The sequence below is a fragment of the Elephas maximus genome, chromosome 24 (genome assembly GCF_024166365.1).
Source record: "Elephas maximus indicus isolate mEleMax1 chromosome 24, mEleMax1 primary haplotype, whole genome shotgun sequence".
Classification (NCBI taxonomy): domain Eukaryota; kingdom Metazoa; phylum Chordata; class Mammalia; order Proboscidea; family Elephantidae; genus Elephas; species Elephas maximus.
Genome location: NC_064842.1, coordinates 7,651,266 through 7,662,824, shown reverse-complemented (window position 1 = coordinate 7,662,824; position 11,559 = coordinate 7,651,266). Strand labels below are relative to the sequence as shown.

General features: G+C 41.9%; 1 protein-coding gene across 3 annotated transcripts in view; it reads right to left on the bottom strand.

Annotated features, from left to right (window-relative positions):
- Positions 1-209: 209 nt before the first annotated feature.
- TGFB2 (transforming growth factor beta 2) overlaps positions 210-11,559 on the bottom strand; it is a 109,563-nt gene continuing 98,213 nt past the window's right edge. Inside the window, exons 5-8 of one of the 3 annotated variants that reach the window (XM_049868632.1) lie at positions 11,338-11,448; positions 9,596-9,773; positions 7,658-7,811; positions 210-2,784 (exon numbers count right to left, since the gene is read on the bottom strand). In XM_049868632.1, coding sequence (XP_049724589.1) covers positions 2,626-2,784; positions 7,658-7,811; positions 9,596-9,773; positions 11,338-11,448 — 602 coding nt within the window. In that variant the 3' untranslated portion in view covers positions 210-2,625. The remainder of the gene's footprint in view (positions 2,785-7,657; positions 7,812-9,595; positions 9,774-11,337; positions 11,449-11,559) is intronic. The other 2 variants (XM_049868633.1, XM_049868634.1) reach the window with 2 other exon arrangements.

Below are 11,559 nucleotides of genomic sequence, written 5' to 3'. Positions count from 1 at the left end.
CAGCATAATCCATCATCAAAATACAAAACAGCTATTCTTGTATTCTTATAAGAATTCTAATATTCGATTTTTAAAACATGCTAACCATGAAATTGTACTGCTGTTAACACACAAAAACAGTTGCCCCCCCCCGCAACTCGCCTACTAACGTTTCTCCCCTTCCCTCCCGCCTCCCTTCCCACCTGTGGCAATATTTACTTAAGAGAAATGAAGACCTTATAGAACCCCCAAATTAAAAAAAAAAAAAAGATTCTAGAGATCTTAAAATAGAGCATTTAAACTATCAGTGCATTCACGAGGAAAGACAAAATAATACAAAACAAAATATCATCCTATCTGAGAGGAAAATACCTGCAGAAACAAAAGTGATTTACACAGAATTAACGGGAAAGTAGCAGAGGAAAAAAATATATATATATATTTTGATGCCCAACCGAATCTGGGATTGGGTTACAAACCCAACACAAGGATTGTTTACTAGGTGGTATCCCATCCCTTGCTTTTCCAGTCTTCAAATTTGCAAATCCAATTTCTTCATTTTAATGAATGGTCAGGAAATTCCAAACAAACAAAAAGAAGTATGCCATCTCAAACAACTTCACTTTGGGCCCTCTCCTCACTATGCTGCTCTTTCGGGAAACTGAAAATACCGCATTGTTTTACCTATTCGTTTCTATCTTAAAGCTCAATAAGTGACCTACCTGACAAAGTGAGAAATCCTACAAATCCCAACATAACAACACCTCCTCTGCACTGAGGGGCAAATTATCTACTAAAGCAAGGTAAATTCTCACCTCGGATGCAGGTAACTCTCACCCGGGAAAGAAAAACTGGTTGATAGTGGGAGAATTTGGCTTATACCCTTTCAATATTCAAAGTACATCTCTAAAAACCCTTAACTTCAATGAAATAAAAAGAATGGCTTAAGCTGACCTCATTTTTTTCCCCTTTAAAAAAAAATCAGCTAAAATGTAGATCATATTATGTCCCCCGGAACACTAAAAACCTGATGAAAGCGAAAGATGTTTGCTATAAACTGTCTTCTCTTTCATAACCATAGAATTCTGTGAAAGTACCGATTAAACCAAGCTAGAGAAACCTTTGTCTCCAAGATTCTTCGTTTCAGATTCTTCATTTCCTTAAGTTTCTGCTAAAAGTAAGACATTTCACCTCAATCATCTAAATATCTATAACACTCCTCATTCTCCTAAAAGAAACACTTTTGAAGTTGGAAATGCCTAGTAGTGATGTTTAGAAGGTGAAGGAAGACCACTGAACTTGAATCTATTCTTTTTGTAACAGAAAATAAGAAGAACAAGTGGACTCAGGTAGCTTATGTCATAATAATGGACAATATACAAAGCGCACATTGAGCAAATGCTATAAAACATGTATCCGTAGTGCAAGTCAAAATATAGGGGTTTTACACAAAAGTACTGGCCAGCTAAAGGAAACACATGATTCTAAGTGATCATTAAAAAGAGCCCAAACTGAAGTACACTCTAATAATAGCTGACATCATTACAGAACATTAAAAATATGGTGAAAATTTATGCCTTACACATAAAGTAGTTCATGTTTTAATAGTTTGCAAAAGAGATCTGCAGACGTGTTTCCATCAGGCTGGCTTCTGTACCCATCTATTGTAATGATATAGGCATGGTTACATCGACCGAAGTGAAGGGGCGGGGGGAACCCTAGGGCACAGCTCCGCAGCAATACCCTCAGGTCCACAGTTTGACCAGTACATGTCAAACCATTTCAACATTTCACTGGTTTACTAAGCTGAACAAGAACCATTTACAATGAAAAAGAAAAGAAAAAAATCTTACAGACTTATTCTGACTGAAAGTTGCCTTTATTAACAGACTTTTCAGTTTCTGAACCTTACAAGAAGCCTCCTCAGGCAGTTGGTACATAGCATGCGTTTTCAGGGTCTTTATCTTAACGCAGACTCGCTGGGTCACGTCATAACAACTCGCTTGGGTTTTCATCCCATTCACATGACCTCTCTTTTTTTCTGGCTCGTTTGAGTTCAAGTTCCTTAAGCCATCCATGAGTTTCTGGCAAAGTATTTGGTCTCCACTTTAGACACCTGTTTTTTTTCCCAAGGGTAATGAAACGTTCACTAGATAGTAACACACAATAAATAATTCACTGTTAAGTCTAAGAGTGGGAATGGGAGGGGTGCCTATTGCATAGCAATACAGAAAAATCAAGTGAGGCATGGGACAGGGCCGGGATGCACAGCAACTCCACTTAACGGGGTTTGCCTGTTTTTTTTTTTTTTTTTTTCTTTCACATAATTAACACTAACAAATTCTTCCAGTGTTTATTTTTTTCTTAAAAAAAAAAAAAAAAGGTTTTGCTCCTTGTCTCTCTCACTTACAGAGTAGGTGAAGTGTAGAATAAGGCCTTCGGCTTTTTTGTTGGTGCTTTTTCAGATGCCAGTTTTCACAAAACACAAACTTCCAAAATGTTTGAACTAGTACCGCTTTTTCAATTTTTTTTTTTTTTTTTTTAAACACTGATGAATCGAGGCTTCCTTATGTTTTCTGGTTACAGCATCGTCATTGTCATCGCCAGCATCGTTGTGATTACCGCCTCACCACTCTTCCAAGAATTTTAGCTGCATTTACAAGACTTCACGATCATATTAGAAAGCTGCTCAATCTTGGGTGTTTTGCCGATGTAGTAGAGAATGGTTAGCGGTTCTAAATCCTGGGACACGCAGCAAGGAGAAGCAGAGGCTTCTGGGTTTATGGTATTATATAAGCTGAGGACCTGAAAGGGCACAGCAACGGGGAGACAATACAGGGAAAGACCAAATAAAGGAAAAAAAGGAATTATTTCAAGGATCTGTTCCATATTGCTATCTTATCACCCGTAGCACTGAGAACCCAACCCAAACCAGACTTGTTGCTATCGAGTCGAATCTGACTCATGGCAACCCCGTGTGTTACCGAGTAGAACTGCCCCATAGTGTTTTCTTGGCTGTAATCTTTACGAAAGCAGGTCAACAGACCTTTCTTCTGTGGTGACACTGGGTGGGTTTGAACTGCCAACCTTTAGGTTAGTAGGAGAGTGACACCTAGGGAGCTCATAGCTCTGAGTAGGTAATTTTAATTTTTGGGGGGGTTAAAATTTCCTTTCCTTAATTCCAAATTAAGGTAAACATATAGCTGTCCCTAGCAATTAGTGAATGAACCTTTTACCGCTGAATCCTTTTCTTGTACGTCTTAAACAAATGATCCTCTAAAAGTTAGACTGGATAAAACCGCTCACTCAATAGATTTCACAAGTTTTCCAAAAAGCCTTGGCTCTGCTCACTACTTTGCTGTGTACCCTCCCCCAGCTCCTCAGAAAAGCTGAACCCTTTAGTACCCTGCTCTCGTTCCTGTGCTGCTTTGTAACTTAAGTTGATTCATAAGTAGACATTTTCACATCCCAGTGAGATTAAGAGTTCCCTTGAGGTCAGGGACTCCACAGACTTTGTTTTCTCCTTGCAGCCCCAGTAAGTCTTTTCTGGACAAAATCATACCTTCAGCTAGGTGAAGTAATGAACACATAGGTAAGCAGAAGAGTAAACATTTTGACTACAGCTCCCACCAGAGCTCTAGTTTACCCTTGGGGACAGAAAAAGCCACCTGTTCACAATGCAGAACCTTTCTAAGCTGTCTTCCCAGGCTAGTTAATGTCACCTAAATTTTCATTTAGGAGCCCTAGTCTTGCCGAGGTTAAGAGCTCCGCTGCTAACCTAAAAGCTGGCAGTTCGAATCCACTAGCCGCTCCTTAGAAACCATATGGGGCAGTTCTACTATGTCCTATAGGGTAGCTGGGAGTTGGAATCAACTCGATGGCATTTAACAAGAGCAACAAATTTTCATTATGAAAAAAAAGTTGCTGGTAAAAGTCTTTTCATTTATGTGTGCTTCATAATGGAGTGACTTGAAGAGCGGGCATCAAAAGCAGTCTATCGTCTTAATCACCTTCTTACATTTTGCTTAAAACAGTAATAGTAACAATAAGCTCTCCCGTTAGCCTTCCATGCGGTAAACGGTAGCGGCTGAGTTGGAGGAGTAGATAGCCACTTTTCAGAGAGAATGTGGAGAAAGTTCTCTAGTTCGTCTGGTGCCTTTAACCCCATACTTTATCAAAGGCATGTGCAGCTTTTGCCAATGGAAGTATGCAGGTTACCCAGCCATGACACAGAACATTGCCAAGGACGCCATTAAATGTGTTAGTCAAACAGCAAAGTGCCTTTTCCTGGAGATTCACTGCAGTTTTTTAGCCTAAGACAGAAGATCTGTTTAGCACAGCAACACTGACTACTTTATTAAGCTACCTCTGGCTTCTTGGGGAGCTGTCCAAACCACGTATTTGTGACCATGACAGTTATTCTTCCTCTCTCCCTAAAAAACAAGCATGGTCCCAGCCTTCACACACTCCCTCTGCGTATCAGGGAGGAGAATTATGTTTCTACTTGGCAAACGGGCCCTGCCCACATTACAGCTACTGCTGCTGCTGCCCAGATGAGGCAGCTCAGCCAGCGCCCACACAAAGGGACAGGCAGGGCCAACCCGGCCAGCGCCCACACAAAGGGACAGGCAGGACCAGGCACTCTCACATGGCCAAGCACGTGGTCACCCGACAGCGCCAGAGTCTACAGGGGAGCTGGGAAAACAGCTGAAGGAGGGGGAGCCATAGTTCTCACTTTAAAGTCCAGCATATGTAGGCATTTATAAATAAATAAACTTCATATTTCACTAACACATGATTTTTCATATGAATAAAAGAGGAATTCTAGAATACAGATTGTCCAAAATAAATGATAACGCCCCCAAACCCCTGAACTTGGCTGAATGTGACCTTTCTGGCAGCAGATCCATTTTCCTCCCCTGCAGTGAAGGCGGTTTTCTAATGCCTCTCTAATAGGGAGACTGACGGAGCCACACAGAGCAGAAGAGAAATCCCGATGCAGGGCCACAGCTCAGAAACCAAAGCCAGTGAGACAGAGAAGATGCAGCCCTGGTTATAAAGCAACGAGGCCTGGATTCCAGACCTTGGTTGCCACTAACTTTCTGTTTGATCTTGGGCAAGTGATCTGTGCTCTATAGACTCCAATGTCTTTAGAAAACTGAAAGGTCTGGATAAGATAACTTATAAAAATCATTTCCATCTTTAATTCGACATTAATATACACAATGCAAACCAACACAATGTGGATACTGCCAAAGACCACTGCTGTTGTCATGTGCCGTCAAGTCTATTCCGACTCATAGCGACCCTATATGACAAAGTAGAACTGTCCTCATAGGGTTTCCTAGGCTGTAATTCTTTATGGGAGCAGATCTCCAGGTCTTTTCTCCTGCGGAGCAGCTGGTGGGTTCAAGCCACTAATCTTTCAGCCACCAGGGCTCCTCTATTACATATCAGGAAAACAAGACTCAAACCAGTTGTTACTGAATCAATTCTGATTCATGGTGACCTATGTGTGTCAGAGTAGAACTGTACTCCACAGGGTTTTCAATGGCAGATTTTTCTAAAGTAGATCACCAGGCTTTTCTTCTAAGGGGCATCTGGGTGGGTTCAAACTGCCAACCTTTCGGTTAACAGCCAAGCACATTAACCATCTGCAACACACAGGGCCTCCATCATTATTACATAGAGCAAGTCTTCGCTGATGCAGGCTGGGAACCAGTAGCATGCAATCAAGGACCTGCCTTCGGAATTAGCCTTCTATTTTGATTTAAGCAATTTGATAAAATATTCAGATTCTCATTTACTTTGGGTTATATTAAAAATATTTAGAGATACTAATTTCAAATTATTCAACAAAATAATTTCACATCTACCATCTTTTTGTTCTTCACATCAACTCTCATGTTTAGCATTGTAACTTTAAAGTTAATTTTTAATATACACATTCATTCCTCCTGATAAGAAATTGAGGTTCAGGGAAGTTCACTGGCTTTCTTATTGTCATACACTAGTAAATTCATTCAGTGTCATACACTAGTAAATTACCAGTAAATACATTCAGATGGCTCTTGGCTGAAAACAGAGAATGACAGAAAGATGTTTACTTGTGTTTTATTGCCTTTGCAAAGGCATTTTACTGTGTGGATGGTAATAAATCATAGACAACATTGCAAAGAATGGGAGTCCTAGAACACTTAATTAGGCTCACGAGGAACCTATGCATAGATTAAGAGGCAGTAGTTCAAACAGAAAAACGGTATACTGCGTACTTTAAAGTCAGGAAAGGTGTGCCTCAGAGTTGTATCCTTTCACCATGCTTATTCAATCTGTATGCTGAGCAAATAATCCTAAAAGCCGGACTATATGAAGAAGAACAGGGCATCAGGATTGGAGGAAGGCTCATTAGCAACCTGCAATATGCAGATGACACAACCTTCCTTGCAGAAAGTGAAAAGGACTTGAAGCACTTACTGATGAAGAGCAAAGACTAAAGCCTTCAGTATGGATTACACCTCAACCTGACAAAGACAAAAATCCTCACAACTGGACCAGTAAGCAACATCATGATAAACGGAGAAAAGACTGAAGTTGTCAAGGACTTCATTTTACTTGGGTCTACAATCAACACCCCTGAAAGCAGCAGTCAAGAAATCAAATGATGCACTGTATTGGGCAAAAATGCTGCAAAATATCCTTTAAAGTGTTCAAAAGCAAAGATGTCACGCTGAGGCCTAAGGTACACTTGACTCAAGCCATGGTATTTTCAATCGCCTCATATGTATGAGAAAGCTAGACAATGAATAAGGAAGAACAAAGAAGAACTGACGCCTTTGAATTAGAGTGCTGACCAAAAATATTTCATATACCATAGACTGCCAGAAGAATGAATAAATCTGCCTTGGAAGAAGTACAGCCAAATGCTTCTTAGAAGCAAGGATGGCAAGACTTCATCTTACATACTTTGGAATGTTGTAAGGAGGGACCAATCCCTGGAGAAGGACTTCATGCTTGGTAAAGTAGAGGGTCAGCGAAAAAGAAGAAGACCCTCAATGAGATGGACTGACACAGTGGCTGCAACAAAGTGCTCAAACATAGCAACAATTGTGAGGATGGCACAGGACAGAGCAGTATTTTGCTCTGTTGTACACCGGGTCGCTATGTGTCAGAACTGACTCAACGGCACCTAACAACGACAGGAAATCCCTAAGCTAAAGCATCAACTTAAGTCCTCCATGGGCCTTCTAATATGACAGTTCCTTAAGTAGTAATAAGAATTTTTTTTTTTTCTGTCACATGGGGCCCAACAACCCTTCACATCTAGCTGTATCATGATACTATGTGACATATTAGTTCATTCCAATTTTTTTTCTGGCTATCTATTATTGCTTATAGCTGTTAAAATTATAAAACAAAGGAAAAAAGTAAGTAAAACTGCCCTCAAGTGCTTAAAATGTAGATGGGAAGAAAAGATCTACCGTTTCAAATTAATGGGTGTTACTTTCTGATTTTATCTACAGCCTACATACTTCCTCATCATCCAAAAGGATTTCTCTACCATCCATTCACTTGTGGTAATGAAAGGAGGCCACACTACATAGGATTCTTTTGGAAATACCATTGACAGGTCCATTTTAGCAACACGAAAACAGAAGAGACAAGTCAGCCAAATACCTACCCTACTGTGCTGAGTGTCCGAGCTCCACAAATATGGGCATGCTCCAGCACAGAAGTTAGCATTGTACCCTTTAGGTTCATGTATCCACTTCCACCCAAGATCCCTCTTGAAATCAATGTAAAGTGGACGTAGGCAGCAATTATCCTGCACATTTCTGTTAAAAGAAAGAGCAATGGAGATTTTAAAGCTGGTTTTCCCTCCTCCCCAAACTGCAAAAATGACTCTTTCATTTATTCAACCAACATATAATAAGCATACGTCTACCCTGTCCTATAGGGCTGCTATGAGTCGGAATCGACTCGACGGCACTGGGTTTGTATTTTTATGGGCAAGGTTTTAATAGTCTTATTGTAATTTCAAGCGACTTTCATGATGGGGTATTATGGTGATTTGCTGAAATACCTTCCCTTAATGTCTTTGTCTGAGACCTGGAAAGTCAAACCTTTACCCTCAAATAACCAAATATAAGCAGACAGGCGGCTGGAAGGGAACAAGTTCTTTCCAACCAACAATGGGCAGCGTTGCCATCCAGCCACTATCATCCCTTCAAACATAAAAATGAAGTACAACAGCTATAGTCAAAGAACTCTCAGGCATTTTTCTTCAAGAATAAATCCTTTATTTCATCTCATGTTCCTTGATTTAGGAATGAAGCAGAGATCAAGAAGCCATGGAGTCTTGCTGAGTACAACCACTGGCAACCAAAAAAGGCCATTATACTCATCAACTCTGACATCCTGGGCACTTTTCAGTGATGACCCCTCACTGCCCCATACCAGTCACCATTGAGTCAATCCTGACTCATGGCAACCCCAGGTGCGTCAGAGTAGAACTGTGCTCCATAGGGTTTTCAATGGCGATTTTCCAGAAGTAGACCACCATTCTTTTCTTCTGAGGCCCTTCTGAGTAGACTTGAACCTCCAAATCTTTGGGTTAACAACCAGGTGTGTTAACCATTTGTGCCACCCAGAGGCACTCGTAAAAAAACAACAAAAAACCCATTGCTGTTGAGTTAATTCCGACTCATAGGGATCCTATAGAACAAAGTAGAACTGCCTCATAGGGTTTCCAAGGAGCAGCTGGTGGATTAGAACTGCTGACCTTTTGGTTAGCAGCTGAGCTCTTCACCTTTGTACCACCAGGGCTCCAGAGACTCCCATTGCCCCATAATTCTCAAAATAAAGAGCCCTCCTCTTACCAAACTTGATAAGAACCCATGGAAGAGCAGTGACTTCTCCCACCATGCACTCACTGGGAATAGGAAATAAATTCTTCTTGTCCTGCTTTCTCACTTCTCTCATAGCCTGCTCTGTATCATAAAGGGAGTACTACTGGGCTTTCTGAAGTCAGGGTGAAAGCTTCATACAGACCGTGCACCTTCCTTCCCTAAGGAGCTGCCACTAAGCTCTTCATGGAGGTTCATGTTTGCTCTGGGGCGGCAGACAGCTCACTTTCTTCTTCAGCCAGAAGATGTAGGGGAAAAATTCAGGGGACTAGTTTTTCCCTTTCACATTCAGGTCATTGCTAATGAACTACTGTTGTTAGCCGCTGGTGAATCGATTCTGACTCACGGTGACCAAACATGTTACAGAGGAGAACTGCTCCGCTGGGTTTTCAAAGCCATGCTCTTAATGGAAGCAGCCTGCCAGGCCTTTCCTTCTGTGGCACTGTGGGGTGGGCTCGAACCGCCAACCTTTCAGTTAGTAGTGGAGCACAAACCATTTGTGTCACCTAGGGACCTTAGAGAGCTGATGAATCTAACATACAAACTACTGTCCTAAGCCCCTGGGAGGAGTGGCGTTTTAAGATATGATGGCTAGCCTGTGCTGCACCTGGCTTTAACCAATGAGTTCAGTCCAGGCCAATACGTAACAAAAGAAAGGGCAAAGACAGTTCAAGGGTTCGCAGACACAATTCCTTTATTTTTAGTTACTTTACCTAAAGCAATAGGCGGCATCCAGGGCGCGCTTCTTCCGCCGGTTGGGCTGTTGCGACTCAAGTCTGTAGGAGGGCAACAACATTAGCAGGAGATGTGGGGTCTTCCCACTGTTTTTTTTCCTAGTGGACTTTATAGTTTTCTGATCACCACTGGTATATGTGGAGGTGCCATCAATACCTTGAAAAAATGCATTTGGGTAATAAACATTTAGCTTTACCTTCATCAAATATCATCAGCCATATTTTTTTTTCTCTTGCATATTGTCACAAATAGCAGTGATGACCACCACAGCAGCATCAGCTGGCTATTGTCATTCCCCCCCAAGGAAATAGATATGGCACAAGAGGGTGACCACAGGTGGCAACAGCCCTTCTAAACAGGGCTCTTGCTGGAAGGAAGTTCAGTGTCAAAGAGAGGGCTTGTTGGCTCTCAAAGTCACCGCAGGGTAAGTCTTTGACCTATAGTCCAAGGGCAATCTTGTTGTTGTTGTTAGTTGTCCCCATTTGATTTTGGCTCATGGTGAAGGGCACTCTGGGCAGTTTACTTAGCCAGTCCTCAGTTTGGGCTGTGTCCACCCCCTCAACGACTGAAGCGCAGCAATAAAACTTGCCCTGTCGCCCTGCTGGTTCACACTCTTCCTACGACTACTGAACTCAGGAGACTTCCCTAATGAACATAAACGGAGACTTCCACTAAATTGCAGTGAATTGGGTTCAGGTGAAACAGAAGTCACCTTCACCTAATGCTACTTTGGGAAGCTGTGAAGAAAAGTATTTTTCATTTATTTTATGGTATCCTCAACACTCTCCTGATGCCACCCAAGATTCAGAAACTTGAGCTCTCCAAAGTGTGCTCAGGAGACTGCCACTTTAAGCATTTAATCTCCGTGCACTGGAGAGTCCTGACTAGGTTAGAGACTGAAATAAATCTCCAGAGCTGTGGGAGTATTTTTCCAAGAGTAAGGGCCACTGTAGTCTTCTGGAAGTGGATGGAGGTCCCCAGCGGTGTTAGTTAGGGGAGGAGAATCAGCTCCCCAATCTGGCAGCGCAGGGCTGATACTGCACCAGCCACATGGCACAGAGTCCTTCTCACGTCCCATCAGCCACGGACTCATTATCTGATATGGGAAGTGACTTGAACCCTTGGCATCTCATCACTCTCCCTGACTTTTGGCTGGGCCACTAAAAGGTATGCAAGGTAAGGGGGAAATGAACCCCTTGTTACATGTTTATAAACTATTATAAAAGTCTGATGAGGAAGCCACTTGAAATGTTAGGTACAAGCTAGAAAAGGTAGAAGGTTCCAAAACATATTAGGGTAGTTATGGGGACCATGGTCAGAGAGGTCTCCTTTCTTCTGTAAAATGTAGTTTAGGGTCCCTGACTCTGGGTATGGGGGATCACCAATGGATTACCTTGAATGCACAACTTAAAGTTGGTTTGGTTAAAAGAGAAAAAGCCTTTGCTGACTAATAATTTGGAGGGTTAACAAGTCTGTTAGTTAATATTGACCAAGTCATTGCTGGGCATTGATTGATTAAACTGGGAACCAACGCCCTTCTTATAATCCTTTCTGCTCCCATATCTCCTTCTCCAACCATGTCTTTGCTCAAACAAACGCAACTCTCCAGGTCTCCCAAACAACCCCATTTTCACACGCACACTGACTTTGACCCCTACGAGATTATCAACTCAACAAGTGCCCTTTCCTCCATCACCTCACATGACCACGCTTTAATTACCTGCAAATCTTGCTTCTAGTTCTTCGCTTTTATTTGGGATGATGTAATTGTTGGATGGCACAAAGGTGCAGCAGGGACAGTGCAAACTGATTTTAAATCCCAGGTTCCTGTCTGGAAAACATGAAGTCAGGGAGGTCATTGTTGTGCACACCTATGCAATCAACATGCAATAACTTGGGGCCACTGAACATCCAGGAAGGAAAAAAGAAGGGTGGTTTGCAA